This window comes from Lygodium microphyllum, chromosome 18 (assembly GCF_053477565.2).
Source record: "Lygodium microphyllum isolate KBCC chromosome 18, Lygodium_microphyllum_v1.1.10, whole genome shotgun sequence".
Taxonomy (NCBI): domain Eukaryota; kingdom Viridiplantae; phylum Streptophyta; class Polypodiopsida; order Schizaeales; family Lygodiaceae; genus Lygodium; species Lygodium microphyllum.
In genome coordinates, this window is record NC_141152.1 from 68,034,633 (window position 1) to 68,051,236 (window position 16,604).

Consider the following 16,604-nt stretch of genomic DNA (forward strand, 5'->3'; position numbering starts at 1 on the left):
ACTTACCCTAAGGCTTAACTTGACTTCTAAACTCCTAATACATAACTCTAAGGTGTGATGTCAACTCAGTCTTAACAATGGGACCATAGAATACTTCATTCTTGGAGAATTGTATTACTCAATTCGTTGTTTAGATCTTCCATAAAGGTAGATAAGATATGCATTTTAAGAGGGATTTTTCAAAAATGATTTATATTAATGTGCTTTGTATAGTTTAAATTGATTATTCTAACATCATTTTTTATCTGTGCAGGTATCGACATTTTCAGGATGAGTCGAGGGATGAGCGATGAGGAGTTTCAGGAGATGATGGCACGCATGTCTCCAGATCAGCTCGCGAGATTCAGAGAGATGGCAGATCAGGAGCTGTCTCGTTCTTTGTCAGGGCGCTTTGCTAGATCAGCTTCAGTGCGATCAGATGCTTCAGCTTCGAGCAGACGATCTCGACGCTCACGACTTGGGCCAGAGGGAGGGACTGCGACTGCAGGAGGATCACGGGGGTGCTGCTGTGGAGACACAGACGCGGTGTCTCCATCTCGTCATTCAGTTGGAGCTCGGTCACCTCCAGGATTTGTCACACCTGTGGGGACATCCACTCCAATTACTCCGGCTTTTGCGCAGTCGTCGGCAGATGGCACGCCTTTTGGTGGCACTCCTTTTGGTGGCACCCCTTTGAGTGGCAATCCGGGAGAGGGTACCCCCATCGGTACACCGGATGTACAGGGGTCTCCTGGATATGCCCAGGAGCGTGGACAGAGATGGGAGAGGGCCCATACAAGGCATACTCCTAGGGGTTATGGATACCTAGTGGATGGCAGGTCAGGAGCCATCATCATGAATGATGAGGGGAGGAGGGTGATGGCTTGCATGAGGGAGTTGTGCCAACAAGTTTTTCGGCACAACGTCCTGGATCATTGGAGGAACATATCGGAGGGGAGCAAGGAGTACGTAGTAGCATCCTTGCATGAGGAGTTCCCGGTGCCAGCCGCAGTGGATAGATTCTCTACCGGCTGGATGATGGATTGCATGCGTGCATACATGTCACATAGACGATCTGACGCACGCAAGGCAATCAAGAGTGGGGCTCCAAAGCCTGAGTGGTTAGATGCAGACGACTAGCGCCGACTGAGGGAGGAGGCTACAAATTCGCCAGGACGTTGGAGTCAGTAGCGGGAGGCGGCGAGGGCACGAATCGAGGCCGGATCAGTACATCATCTTGGGAGTGGCGGCCACAGGACATATTTGGAGGACTTTGTAAGTTTCTCTTTTATTTTGCTTATTTGTTTTTTTGAGATATTCTTTGTACTGACAATCGTGTTTTTAACAGTTAGCATTTCGTTTTCTTTGCAGCACTTCATTACAAATCACGATCCGCAAGGCCTTGAGACTCGATATGCAGAGAGGCACGGTCTCAGATCATTGATCGACCGATTGTATAGACGCGGCGGCCCAGTAAGTCACTTATCTTTCTTGTCCATAGTTACCATGAGATATTTGAATGCATTATTGTATGGTGGATTGATATGTTGTTTCTTTTTCTACAGAATCCGTTTGATGCTCCTTTGCAGCGGGAAGAGCTTTCGGGGGACGAGGATTTGTAGCTCGCCCTTGGATCCTTAGAGCTCACATACCTTTAGTTTTTAGTCGCCCGATCTTTGTAGACATTTTCTATGTATTAGTGATATTGTTTTATGATTGTACCAATCGCATTTTATGCAATATCATGTATTTATTTCATCTATCAGTTTTATGATTTCAGTACACATTCTTTTTGTTTACAAACGCTTTGTATGCAGCAGTGCAGAAACTATTTTGTATGGCTCTCATACAGCACACAGTGCTATATGTGGCAGGGCAACTTGCTGCCCTGCCACAATTTTTTTTTTCTCTGTTACCGTCGCTATTTGCATCGCAAATTTACTGCACGCGTCGCTATTGTCGTCGCTATAAGCATTGCAAATTCTCTATAACCGTCGCTATACGCATATAGCGACGATTCTATGGCATCGTCAATAACGACGCTTTTTGCGACGACGGGGGCATATTTTGTTGTTTGTATTTTCGTCGCTTTGAACGTCGCTATAAGGTCTATATCTTGTAGTGTCCCGAATTTGGAGGGGCCAAACAGCCAAAGCCCGAATGATAAGGTTCGAATGGCTAGATGGCCCGAAGGCCGAACTCCGAAGCCCGAAGGCCTTCGTTGGGGTGGCCGAAGCCCGAAGCCCGAACGGCACATGGCCGAATGCTTGAAGGCCGAACGCCGAACCCTAGGTTCGAGGCAGCCAAGTGCCCGATTCTAGGGTTTGGACGTCCAAACGCGTCGGGGTCGATGCACTTCTGACAATGAAAATGGTGACGAATCTAGCATTATGTTGATGATTAGCTATTCTAGGCTGTTAAATACACACAAGGGCATGCCGAGGAAGAGATTTGTATACCTGTAGCACCCCAGAAGTGTGATCGAAGGGCGTCCGCTCCTCTCCTGTGCCTGTAGCTCTCTCACTCTCTCTTGCTCTCTCTCAACTAAGTCAGAATGCAAATGAGCTATTCTCCCCTTACCCCAGCCTTACATAGCATTGCCCAACCACTCTTTATCCTTAAAGCCTTTTCCCGTTGCGATTTTCCCCCTTAAAAAACACGATTTTTGCCTTTTTTTTCTTATTGCAACCAGATTTACAGTAGCAAAAACCCTACCATTTCAGTTTCGAATCTTAATCCTATCCTACCTAATGCTAACAAAAAATCGCAAAACCAAGCATGGGTTGTATTTACTACTCAAGCACTCATAAAAAAACTCAAAATACTTGTTCCAATGATTAAACCTCCTAAATCTCCTATCTATCTCAAGCACCATTTCGGGCAAAGGCCCTACTCCTATCCTCCATTTGATACGCGCGGCGCTCAAGGCTCGATTTCGTCGGTCCCGGCAATGGAACCAAAATATAGGGGAGCTACAAGCTCTATCCTGAGACCTACGGACTGCTTATTGATCAAGCGTTTCAAGCCGAGTGGCCATGGCTACCTCTTACATAGCCGACGCGCCATGCCTACCTTATGAGTGTAGTGAGCTTACCTTGATGCTCGACCGAGTACCCTCCTCTCTCTTGCACACCGGTAGCTCCACGACCCTTGTGGCAAGCTCAAGCAACCTCAATCCCTCTCCCATGAGCTCCATCTTCCATAGCCACACGCGAGACAAGGAAAGAGAAGAAGATGGAGAGAGAAGATGGAGAGCTTCTTCTCCACGATCCCTCACTCTCACACACTCACTCCCTCACCCTCTCACACTCCCTCACTCCCTTTCTCAAGCACAAGCAAGAAGGCAAGAAACAAGAGAAGAAGAAGAAGAAGCTTTAGCCACACACCAAAGAATGAGCTTCTCATTCACTTTTGAACTTTATATACATGCCCTCCCTTCTTTGGGCGGTCATCCCCTTTTTTACATGGCTGAGCATTGGCCTAAGCTCATTTCTCATTTCCCACCATTCTAATTTATCCTATTCAAAACTAATGCATACAATTTGCACAGAAGCGAGCCTGGCACTCTTTTACAAGGATTCGGGAGCGCTTCCACATTTAATGGTGCGCTTTTTACTCTTTTGCTTTCTCGGGGCGACACTGAGACTTTCTGGGAGTCATGCCCGAACATTTAAATTTTTCAGGGTCTGGTTACCAGTCTAGGCGCCTTTTCCTTCTTTTAACGTGTGCCTTTTTTGCTATTTTCTTTTTTCCATTTTTCCGCTCCTCTATGCTACGGTAAACACGGTAAACAAATCTCGCTCCATGCCTTGTGTGTGAGTGCTCCACAAAGTATGTATTTAATATTTTTTTCATCTCCAAGCTAAAAAATAGCCCAGTTTTACAATTAGCATGCTTTAGATTTTGTATTTGCTTTTGTCCAAATAAAGAATAAAGTGATTGGGCGACCCAAGAGTTGAGCAGTGCCCAAATACAATGTCTAATAATGAATAATTAAATCGTGCACCCATGTGCATATAAAATAATAAATATATGTCAAGTGTTTCAATAAATAAACAAGTCAAAATAAATATTAGTGTCATGGGTGAGACGTGCGTCCATAAAAATGATAATTTCTTCTAAATAACTTGAATACACGCTATCGCCTAGTGCTTCCCAACGCAACTGCCGCCTGCTCTACACATGAACTGAAGCATTCACAATTGTTAAAAAATAATAAAATTAAACCAACAAAAGTGAATACCTAGCAGTCTTCAACTACAAAATAAATAAATAGGTTGGAACTCTATCCTAACCTTAATTTCATACGAGTGTGCACTCAAAACTCATAAATGTCCATTAATTAAAATATGTATTTTGTGGAATCACCCACTTGCACACTAATTTAATGTGACGCTCGAAAAGGACACGCGTCCTCGTCAACTTTTCGCATAAATAATCCACCTTGTGTACGGGCCCCTACAAATAAATATAATTTTACGGAATCCACTACAAACCCTCATGGAATCCACCATGGAATATGCCTCCTAGCATTATTTCCAAACCTTAAAATAGTATCAACCACATTATTCTCTTGTTTTGGGAATAGTTGATGCCCCATATGATTGAGTATCATGATTGCTTTCCCTACAAATGCTTTGAAGGAGGACTTTTAGTTCTACAACCTTGTGAGAGTAGGGCTTGCAATTTGTATATGTTCTCTTTCCTAAACAAGATGTTCATATGGTAACTATGAAAAATGTGTTTGGGGCTGTTTTCTTGGGTCTAAAGGAAAGACAAAATAGATTGTAATGTTTTTTAGGAGCTCTAGATGTAATTGGAAGAAGCATGTAGTTGGAAGTGTGATGTATTGTTCCTTTGAAAAGAGGTCTTTATAAGGAAGGGAGCTGGCTAATATTGTGTTGTGAAGTTTTAAAATATAATGTCTAGAGAGAGAGAGAGAGAGAGGGAGAGAGAGATTTCCTTGAATTCTAAGGCCAATGATTCTCCACTAAAAGAAAGCTTGAATATTACTTGCTCAATGCCTTGCGAGGATAAACAAAGAAAACTTTTTGAAAGTTTGAGTGATCACCTCTAGAGGAAAGACGATTTCTATGAAAACTCTAACATTGAGAATGACAATAGAGGCATAGAAAGGATGTTTCTTTTTTCTTTTGATCAAATAAGAACGATGTTATATTCTTGAGCCTTCAAATCTTATTACTAGTCATATTCAATAAAAGTTCAAGTCATACAAACCCTAGCATAAGGTCAACAAACTATACCAATACTCTATATCTCTAAGCTATGTGTGTTTCCATGGTTTTTCCATTTTAATCGAACGAACATTAATGTGTTATTATAGTAGGAGATCGCAAAAAGGTTATCATATCATGGCGATTCTTGCTAAAAAGTCTATACTAATGTGGTTAATAGTACATAAGGGTATGTGGATTAGAGAAAAGGTCCTTCAGATTGGTAAGGGAGATGGCAAATGTTTGAAGTGTAAAATAGAAGTAGAATCTAATGTTCACTTTCTTCTACAATGCAAGCACAACATGGAAATTCTCGACTTCTTATAGACTATCATCAAGGAGTAGTAGCCTTCCTATCCTGCTCTAAACCTTTACTCAAGTGCATTGCCTTTGAGCCATTTCGTGCCAACGTAATGATGCCTTGTTCAAAGGAGATGTAGCTTTTTCTATTTCCTCATTGAAGCTTGAGTTTATTTTTGCACATTTGGGCCAATCTTAGAGGACTTAGTAATCCAATCCAAGGCCTCTTCGAGGTCCAAATCAAACAAAGGAAGGACCAATTTGGAACACTAGGTGATAATCACAACAAAAAGGGATGATATCCATAAGAATAGGAATTGGATAGCATTCTTACCACCATCAAAGCTACTTGCCACTATTAACTCTATCACTTCATTCTCACAAGGAGATGGGCTATTTGCTTTTTGTAAAAAGGATATAAATTACTTCCTTTGTCTACGTGGACTATAAAGCTCCTTATTGTAAAACATCACACAATATCCCCATAAGTGTTTCAAGAATTCAACCCTTATGCTAAATTAACTCGTCTTCAAAGTTCAAAGCTAGCTTTGGGTACCTGTGACAGTGAACTAGCAGTACAGATAAAGCACGGGACTTGTCGACAAAGTTGTAGTCTGTTCTTATATCACCAAAGACATTTATGACGAAACACTTGCTTTCGGTGGTTCTGAAAGCCAAAAAATCATAATGCAGTTTCGCCAAGGCCTGAAACGGGGCAAGTGGCGTCTCTCCGAGCATGCTTAGAAGTTAGAAGGACCTCCTTGCCCTGTTAGCAATTATTGGTTGTAAGTTAAACAATCCAGGCCGCAATGGCTTTTCTCATATTGCTCAGGTTGGATTCAGAAGTAAATGTCTCTTGACAGGAAGATGGGAGAACACGCAAATAATAAGTTCACCCATTGAAAAACATAAGATTAACCATAGCAACACTCACACAAATTCAACTAGTCAACCTTAGTGTACCTCTCTCTCTCTCTCTCTATCTCTCTCTGTGTCGTTGTATGTGTGTGTGCAAGTGTAGGAATAATTATCGCTGCACGCTTCGATAAAGCTGGGAAACAGGTAAACATGTTAATAGATTAGATGCTAACCCAGAATGTTCGGCAACGCCTTCATGGCGTCGATTAAGCATCGTGGGTAGTCACACCAGTAAAGGTTCATGAGAGACGAAAGCAATATGCTCGCTAGGATCGACACCCTGGAGCATCTCATTCTCGTAAGCAGATGGCATGGCGTTCCAGACAGAGGAATCCATGAGCAGGCTTTCCAAGGAACTGGCCCTCATCACGACAGATGCTAGGAAAGAAAGATCAGCCCCTGCTGGATCACTACTGATACACTCGTCTAGTATATTGGAGCTCGCCGTACTGTATAAACCGTGGCCATCTGTAGAGATATAGTCACGGCTAACAACGTAGCTGGGCGTGGCGTCACCGTTGTTGCCTGGAATAGACGGGGCGGGTCCCACCATGACGTCACCCGCGCCAAATGTGGATGCAGGCCCGCCAATTAGAGACTCCAGACCATCGCCATAGCCGCATGGCACATAATATGCATCGATGCAGAGTAGCTTTTGGACTGAAGGGAGCTCGGGCGGACTGCCAGTGGCCGGTTTTTGGACTGAAGGGAGCCCTGACATGCTGCCAGGTGCCAGTTGGTAACTGGCCAGCAGGTTGCCGGATCCAGCTTTGCATGCCATAACGGAGCTCATAACTGTGCCCCTGCCTTCGGTGGGAATTTGAATAATATCGCCAAAGCTGCACCTGGCAGCAGCAGCGCCAACTGCCAGTATCTCTTCAAGCTCAGGAACATGGTCGTTTACTGCAGTAGCTGGTACCTGCCAGTCATACATACAGGCAACGTACTGTTGTGTCTGCTGACATAAGCCGCCCTTGAGATTATTATCAGTATTGTCCACAGCATCTAGGAGTGAGGAAGGGATAATTGTAGCTAATTCATTTTCCACGAATGGCAGAACTACATCGGAGCTGATTTGAAAATCATCATGCTGTGGACTGGCGCGTACCAGGTTAAACTTATCGGCTGGCACAGTTTCCAGACATGGAGGGACCATTAAAGCAGCAACAGAACTAGTGGAAGCGTCGATCGAAGCTGCAGGACTGCAGAGACTGCTGAGCGCGGTAGACTGTAAAGACGTCGCGACAGAGCTGAGAAGGCATGCATTACAACTCGCATGGTTTCCTATAGACGAATTAGTACAGTCAGAGGCAGCCATGGCTATTGGAGGGCTAATCCATGGATTCGGAGCAGCTGGCGGGCTGACTGCCGTAGCACAGCTGCTGCTACTGCTGGGCCTCAGCTTGTTCAGCTGGATTTGGCGGCGGAGCTTCTTCAAGCGGGAGTTCCAGTAGTTCTTCACATCATTGTCGGTGCGACCAGGCAACTGCATAGCAGATACGAATCACTACGATGCCCTACCATAGTATTAACTCGTGACGATGACGATAATGTTAACAAATACAGTGACAAGTAACAGGACACTCATTAGTCATTACTAAAACTGATACAGTAAGGATGCTTGCTGACTATACTGACTATGGCAATGGTTATGACCCTACCATGGCGGCTATCTTAGACCATCGATTGCCGTGGCGGGCTTGGTTAGCGAGGACGATGCGCTGCTCGGCTGGCGTGAAAGAGCCCCGGGAGAGGCCAGGACGCAGGTGGTTCTTGTAGCGAAGGCGGCAGCTCTTGCCCTGGCGCATGAGGCCAGGGCACAGCTTCCTGACGTCGTTCCAATTCCCCTCCCCATACTCCCTTACGTACCTTATCAGCATCTCGTCCTCCCAAGCCGTCCACGGCACCTTCTTGTTATACATGGATGCTAGTGGCAATACGACCTTCGCGCCTGCCATCTAACGGCCTCCCTCTCTCTCTCTCTCTCTCTCTCTCTCTCTCTCTCTCTGCCTTTGTCTCTCCCTCTTCCAAGTTCCCGTGTGATGCACAACGCATACACGTACGCATATACGTTGCACATTCTCCGTTCTTTCCCCTCACACGAGTTCCTTACCCCTTAAATAAGAACACCTAATGAACCTTGGTCTGTCCCAAGATAGATTTCTTTGGTGAAAGTATCTCAAGTTAAAATAGATTATAGACCTTGTTGGGTTCATCTTTTTGCGTTACCTCCGTTCACACATCATAGCATCATTTTCTCTCTCTCACACACACACAAACACACACGCATACACACACACACTCTCTCTCTCTCTTGCATATAGACAATAGGGAATTACATAACACCATCATTAGAGACGTTTGGGTCACATTCACAATCGTTCCGATGTGGGAGCCTTCCCGTGGAAAATATTGGATAGAACCCCATGCATATATTAGCCAAAGCACATAAAAGACTATCTTGCCATTACTAATGTGAAATGTAATTGGCATGTTGGAAAGTCTTTGCAATTGTGGACATGTTTTTCAATGGTCTAGCATTCACCACATTCGATCCACACCTCTACTGTCTCCACTTGTCTAGATGAATGTCCTCCCTTTGACCTTTTAAGTTTTAACTACAATCTCACACCTCACCACACTTTAGCTAGCCTCAAAGTAGCACCAAAGTAGCTACCTTGTGTAAGGGTTGAACACCCTTCAAGGTAAAGTAGCAATTTGGCCCTAGACACAAATAAACCACATGTTTTTTGCATGTGCTTACAATGTCTGAAGTTTCAACATTTAGGGATGACTCATTTAACTCTTACCTTCATCTTTGAATGGTTGTTTAAGATGGACATGCATCATCAGGCTTCCTTGTGCCCATCAAAATCAGTGTACTTAAACTTTGGCAAGCCAAGTACAACTTGCTTTTGTTGCATAGTTTTTGGCCTCCAGATATTTACATGATCAATGCATTTGTGCCAAATTTCTATGTCCCTAATCACTCTGTTATCTTGAGAAAACATGGCTACTTTCAACATAGGGATAGATGCATCTAAAGTGAACATCCTGCCCACTCTAATCTTGCCTCTCTAGCAATCAATTTGCAACCATCCCTGTTGAATCTGACTTGCAGATTCTTCTCTGCCATTTGTCCAACAAATAGTAGACTCTTAGAGATTGTTGATACATGTAACACATCATGCAAGCTTTTCTTCTTGCCATCATGCACGACTAGTGAAGCCACACCTGTATGCTAGATATAATGCTTTGTGTCATTACTAGTGCATACATATCCAAGAGACTTTGTTGTCAACTCATCAAACCACTCATTATGTTGAATCATGTGATTCGATGCTCCTGATTCTACATACCACTTTTCATCCTTGCCTTGCCTAAGCATATCCCTAGAAACACATTGCATAGCAAATAGCCTATTCTTTTTATCATCATGAGTATCACTGGAAGATGTATGATTGACATGTTGTCTATGTTTTGTCTTCATGTCTAATTGCTTTTTGTGGTAGCCCTTTGCTATGTGTCCATATTTACGATAATAATGATAGTCTTTATCCATGTTAGACTGATCATGTGACTGCCAAGCACCACCTTTGCCTCTAGGTGATCTCCCCTTGCCTGTAAAGGCTCTAGATCCACATTAGCCTTGCACATGAGAACCCTACCATGCATTATGTTACTACTATCCATAGGCATTCCTAGTATCCCTATGACCTGGAAAAGCTCCATGAGCTTTGCCACTTGTATCTTACTGACTAGAGTAAAATATTATGTCTCTACCCTGAGAGAGGTACTAGAACAAGTGTTCAAACCAGGTTTGACTTCCTCGTGCAGCAAAACAAGGAAAGTAGTTCATCCCAATCAGGGACATCTACTCTCACCAAGATCGATGAATCGAATGCCTTATATTCCTTTCCCAAGCCATTCAATGTGATTGCAAGAAAGTCATCATCTTTGATCTTAGATCCAATGGATGAAAGTTGATTTGCAATGGTTTTGATCTCTATAGTCTATGCCTGAATATTCTTGCCATTTTGTGTCGCATTATTAAACTATTGTTTCAATTGAATCTTTCAAGGCATGAGTAACATTTTCATAGTTCTTCATCAAAATGTCCCATGCATCTTTTGGAGTGCAATAACTAATAATCCATATAGCCATGGTATCCAAAATATATAAAGAGAACCAATGCAAGACCTTATTATCTCTTTATGTCCACTGCTTGTGCAATCTCAATTGCTTTGTAGTCGGATTCTATTCAGGAAGGTTAGGTTTGATGCCAGGAGGCATATTTCACGGTGGATTCCGTGAGGTTTTACGGTGGATTCTGTAAACTTTGATGACCGGGGCTCATACACAAAGTGGATTCTTTGTGCGAGAAGTTGATGGGGACGCCTATCCTTTTCGGGCGTTTCATTAATTTAGTGTGTACATGGGTGATTCCATAGCGGGTGATTCCACAAAATGCATATTAAATTAATAAACGTTTATGAGTTTAGAGTGCACACTCGTAATAAATTAAGGTTAGGATTGATTTCTAACCAGTTGATTTATTTATGTAGCTGAAGACTGCTAGGTATTCACTTTTGTCGGTTTAATTGTATTATTTTACTAACGATTGTGAATGCTTCAGTTGACGTGTAGAGATAGCAGCAGTGGCGGAGGAAAGCATTGGAGGATAGCGAGTATTCGATTTATCATTTATATTTTGATGGGCGCATACCTTAGGCATGGCGCCTATATTTTGTCACGCCTATTTATTGAGACGTTGGATATTTATTTATTATTTTGTATGCGCATGGGTGCACGATTATGTTATTTGTACTTGGACATTGTATTGGGCAATGTCAAACTCTTTGGGCACCATCCGTTAGCTTTATTCATATTTTGTGCTAAAGCAAACTCAAAAGCTAAAAGCTTGCTATTTTGTAATTTGGGCTATTATTTGAGCTTGAAGATGATTAATACATAAAATACATGCTTTGTGGAGCGCTCACACAAGGCATGGGGGGAGATTGCACCCAATTGGTCTCTTGTTCATGTTGTTCATGCTTTTTACATTGAATTTTGTGCAAAAAGTAGAGTTCTATTGTTCTTGGGGACCTTCCGGCATTCACTATGCGAGCATACAGCATCCGATCTGCGCACCAAGGTTGAGCCTCATTTCTTACGCAAATATCCCAATGTCCCCTACCAATCAAAAAATTTTGCATCTTGATCTTCCATAAAGTGTTCTTATTGTCAATCTTCTCACCAATAATCTATGTTATATTGTCACTCCATGTAGCATTTTCCATATCTGCAATAAAAGTTATTCACTGTAGTATACCACTTGTAAATGCTTGACTCCCTACAAACCAATCAATTGTGTATAATAGTTCCATTTCAAGAACCTGTGATAGTAAATCTCAGCAATAATTAGTATATTTTAGTTCACAAACATATCAAAAACATCCCCAAATATGTGGCAAAATATCTAGACAATATAGCATATTTATGTAGACTTCATCTCCTGCATACCTTGTATACAACCAAGCTATCTAATAATAGACATACAAACAATCTGTAAACAACAACCAATAGCATATTCTCTGTTAAAACATGAGTATTCATAGCTTAACATAGCCATAATACATCTTTGACATGTGTCATAACACCAGGGGCCAATGCAGAGATATAAAGGTATCATCAATTGTTCAGACAACCAGTGGAAGTATCAGACAAGCTTCTTACAGGCTACTATAACCGACCAATCAACCATATCGCTAGTAGAAAAACTATCCCAAACTGAGCATTGAATGCTCATTACCAGCCACAAGTTAGCTCACAACTATGTGGCACTAACCAAGCATTGGTAGGTGCAAATACATATTGAATGCTACATCAAGAGTGCTTTTAGTCACTACCAATGTAGGATAGCTATTAGGGACAATTTGAGCTATTGTCCACTCAGATTTCAGATCTACACATGCTCTTTTATGGACACACCATAATGCTTGAGAGGGTCCAAGAAACAACCACTATTAGTCCCAAGATATCATGCATATATCCTACTGTCTTGCCAAATAAGGATCAATAAACAACCAGAAGCATGTTAATCATAACTAGACCTGTTATTGCAAATGGTGTAATTTCATCCTTAATATCAAGTCAATAATAAGCACTCAATAGTGGTAGACATGCCCCATACATTAGTCCACAACAATCATTATGTACATTTGTTGATATTGTCCATTTTCCATTGCATAAACTTAGGCGCAAATTTTCTACAACCATGCTGAATCATTTGTTGAATATGCAACTATAAGTGAGGGCTTTTATGCTCATGTTCATGTGCTCCACCATGTAGATATAGCACCCAATAGAATAGACTCGTGATAGGTAAGTTGTCAAGTATGAACCAATGCATTCGGTCAAGTTACACTCCTTAAAAATAGGTACCATTATGCTGAAAGAGTATAGACTTGTTGTTGCCATTTATGATGCCAATGCTCATTGTCAAGAACTACATTACATGCTAACGCATCTTCTCCACAAATCTCAATAGGCTCTGATCACTCTGTAGAAGGTGTACTTCAAATACATGCTTAGATCTTGAACTATGGCTGCTAGCACTCCAAGACAAGTCTTCACTCCTATAGACCACACACAAATCTCTACATTCCAAGTCCTTCAAGACGAGCTCTCATTCACTACAAGGTTGAGCTCTCTTGCTTTGATGCCATGTCCAAAAAAGGGAGGATAAAGATAGACAAAGACATGTTCATAGGTTATTGGCCTGGAGGAGCTTGGCTACTCGCAGAAAGCAAGTGTCCTACTATCCTTCAGTGCAACAATGAGAGTTGCATTGCCTTGGCCCAAAATCCTGTGTCCCATACTCGGAAAAAGCACATTGAGATCCAATACCATTTCATTTGGGAGTAGATTCTGGATGAGACTATTGACTTGTTCTACTATAAGATAGAGGAGAATCTTGCATACTTGTTTCTGAAGGCACTGTCTCATGCCTTACTTTGAAAATACTCTAGATCCCTTAGCCTTCTGCCTTGTCTAGAAGATTGGAGAGGGGGTGTTAGATATTGGCATTCCCTGGACAAGAAATTACATTCGTGAGTAATTTTCTATAGTCGCACATAACAAATTTTCCATACATATGATGTCAACACAAGCAACAGCCAACACAGGACATGTGGTAGTCTAGCAATACAGTACATCCTATTGTATTAAATGCAGTTGACAATATATTTTTATCATTTTTCCTCAGGCTATTTATTGCATGTCTTCGGCACACACTTTTATAGTTTCTTGATCATAGGTTTCCATATTGCTAATTGTGGAGACTACTTTGGGGTTCATAGTGTGAGATCTTCGAGGTAGAGACATACATAGATATGTGCTCTACATTCATATACATGTCTTCTTCCTTATACAACATTCTTCATTGCAATTTTTGTGTATTCTAATGTCTCTCTCTCTCTCTCTCTTCTCTCTTTATTTATTCTGTGTCTTGGTCATACGCTTCCACACTGCTTCACTCTAACAGTCATCTCCTACCTATACTATGAGCCTTAGTTTGAATCAGATGAGGACTTTAGGAGCTTTGACATGTCTCGCTTATTTTGATAGAGCATGAAGCTTTATTTGACTATGCATTTTTGTGCATTCCCTTTGATAGTTAGGTTTCTGTGTGCATTCCTAGGGCACTTTTTGCATTTTCCAATCTATCTAGGCATTGTGCACTTATGTCATGATTTTTCTAATGAGCACATGTAGCATTTTTTTGCATTTAGTGCAGTCAAAGAAGCATTAAATTTTGATCTCCCATATTTTAGGCCCTAGATCGCAATTAGCTAACTTTTATAGTTTGTGCCTATATATTTGGTACTCTGCCCACCTAGCAAATATAGTCTTCTATCTTCCATTGCAAATGCACACTCCAACATTCAAGTCTCCTCCGTGCTCATCATCAACTTGATTTTGTGCCCTCAGTGATGTTATGGGCTATGCACGTAGGGACTGATCAATCCTCTTTTTATGTTCAACATCCATTATTCAGTGAGTGTAGTTTTCTTTCTCTCTTTTTCTTGTTATCTCCCTCTCTCTTCGTATTCTTATTCCTTCTTCTATTGCACACTCTCACATGGTATCATCATCAAAGAGAGATCCTAGAGTTGAATTACATCAAGGACACTTCTCTGACTATTGTTATTACCTTTCCATGTCCTGTTTCACTCAAACGTAGCTCCTCTGGAACTATTTGACAACTAATAGCCTATGTTTTGTTGCAAATGCACCCATACAAGTTTCTTATCTACGTGGCATTTTTTTGTGCTAGCAAGAGGTTTTCTCCTCCTGGAAGACCGCCATCTATATCATTCCCTTATGAATCTATGGTTGTTTTTCACCTCTTGAGGACTTGTCTATTACAAACACAATTTTTTCACTTGTTTTGATGGAGGAGACAACTCTATTCGAGCATGCATTTTTTAGCATTCCTTTTAGTAATCAAGTTTTTGTATGCATTCCCAGGTAATTTTTGCATTTTCCAGTCTCTCACCACTTGTTGGACACTGTCCACTTTTGTTAGGATTTTCTTGATCACATCTCGCTTTTCTTTGCATTTAGTACAATCAAACTAGCATTAAATACTAGTCGATCATATTTTAGGCCCTAGAGTCTAGTTGGCCAGTTTTTATGGTTTGTGCCTATGTATTTGGCACTCCTTTCACAAACACATTCTTGCATCTTCCATTGTAGGTGCACACTTGGACATTCATGTCTGTTCGTGCTTGGTGTTACCATTATCAACAACCTAATCTAGTGCCCTCACTAATGCTGTGATCTATATGCAGGGGATGCTCAACCCCCTTTTTGTATTTAGCATTGATTATTCAATCAATGCAGTTTTCTTCCTCTCTTCTTCTTGATGTCTTCTCCTCTCTTTGTGTTTGTATTCCTTCTAATGTTTTGCACTCTCACATAACAACGATTGTATGAATGGAAAATTTGCCACAACGTTTAGCAATAAGATAAGAGTGTTAGTGCCACATGGAACCCAAGTAATATCTAGATATTTCACTATTATGTGCTCACTTGCACTCTAATAATTTGAAGCATTATTGGATATAATACCAATTATGTTCTTTGGACCTCCTAACTTCACTATTGATCACTCACATATATTTTTTATGAATCACACTATCTTTTCTTTTAGCGATGTATCAATTGCTTCCAAAAAAGCAATTTCTTTTGGATATATAGTTTCTACATTAATCAATGGCTTACATTGATTGTTTATCCAACCATCCAATGCAATTGTACATCCATAAGATGATGCAAAATCAAATGCTTTGTGTTTTAAATGCATCTCTAGCTCTATATTAATCCTATCCAAGTATTCTTTATGCATTTTATTGTGACCTAGAAATGTGAATCCATCTTTAGCCATTGACAATCAGGCATCTTGAAATATAGGATTTTGAATGGTATTGATAGCAATGCCACATGCTACAAATGTGTGTGTCCACTTTAGATGCAATATAAAATTGTTTTTCTTTTCAAAACCTACACTCAACTCTTCTTGACATGAACTTTTTTCTACATAGGAACCTCCAAAACCACTTACCTTGGGACTACATTGTGTAGATGCCTCTACAAGATGGGATGTACTATAAGCATGAGCCAAATTTTTTCTTTTATCAATCTCATAAGCTCTAGATGTAATGATTAATTCTATCACTTCAACATTATGAGTGTGTAATCCCCTTTCTTATATTTGTTCTTTCCTAAAACTTCTGGAATAGGACATTTGCAATTGTTGATGGATTAATGCAAGCAACGACATTTCCTTCGACTTCCAACAAATGTTCCTTAATATGCAAAACTCCACCTTCACATTTAGCCCACAAAGTACATACTTCAAAAAATATTTACTATTATTTAACTTTTCAAGTTTTGTTTGTCTTTTCAAGTTCTTCACCTAAATCTAAGCAGTTCTATACTTGAAAATTTGTAGTTTACAAGTCTACTTGAAGAATAGGCTCATTCAAAATAAATATTGTTATTATATAATTTTTCAAGTTTTTACCTCCTCCCAAAAAAAATTATACTTAGAGAATAGTTTTAAGTAAAGCTATTACTATTATATACATTTTTTCATACCCCTAAATG

At 40.9% G+C, this 16,604-nt stretch overlaps 1 protein-coding gene across 1 annotated transcript; it reads right to left on the reverse strand.

The window, feature by feature from the left end:
• Positions 1 to 5,852: 5,852 nt before the first annotated feature.
• LOC148020990 (uncharacterized) lies at positions 5,853 to 8,432 on the reverse strand. Its single transcript, XM_087699490.1, has 2 exons — positions 8,093 to 8,432; positions 5,853 to 7,917 (listed from the first exon to the last, which is right to left on the reverse strand). The coding sequence occupies exons 1-2, from the start codon at positions 8,387 to 8,389 to the stop codon at positions 6,655 to 6,657; spliced, it is 1,560 nt and encodes a 519-aa protein (XP_087555616.1). The 5' UTR covers positions 8,390 to 8,432; the 3' UTR covers positions 5,853 to 6,654.
• Between the last annotated feature and the right edge of the window lie 8,172 nt (positions 8,433 to 16,604).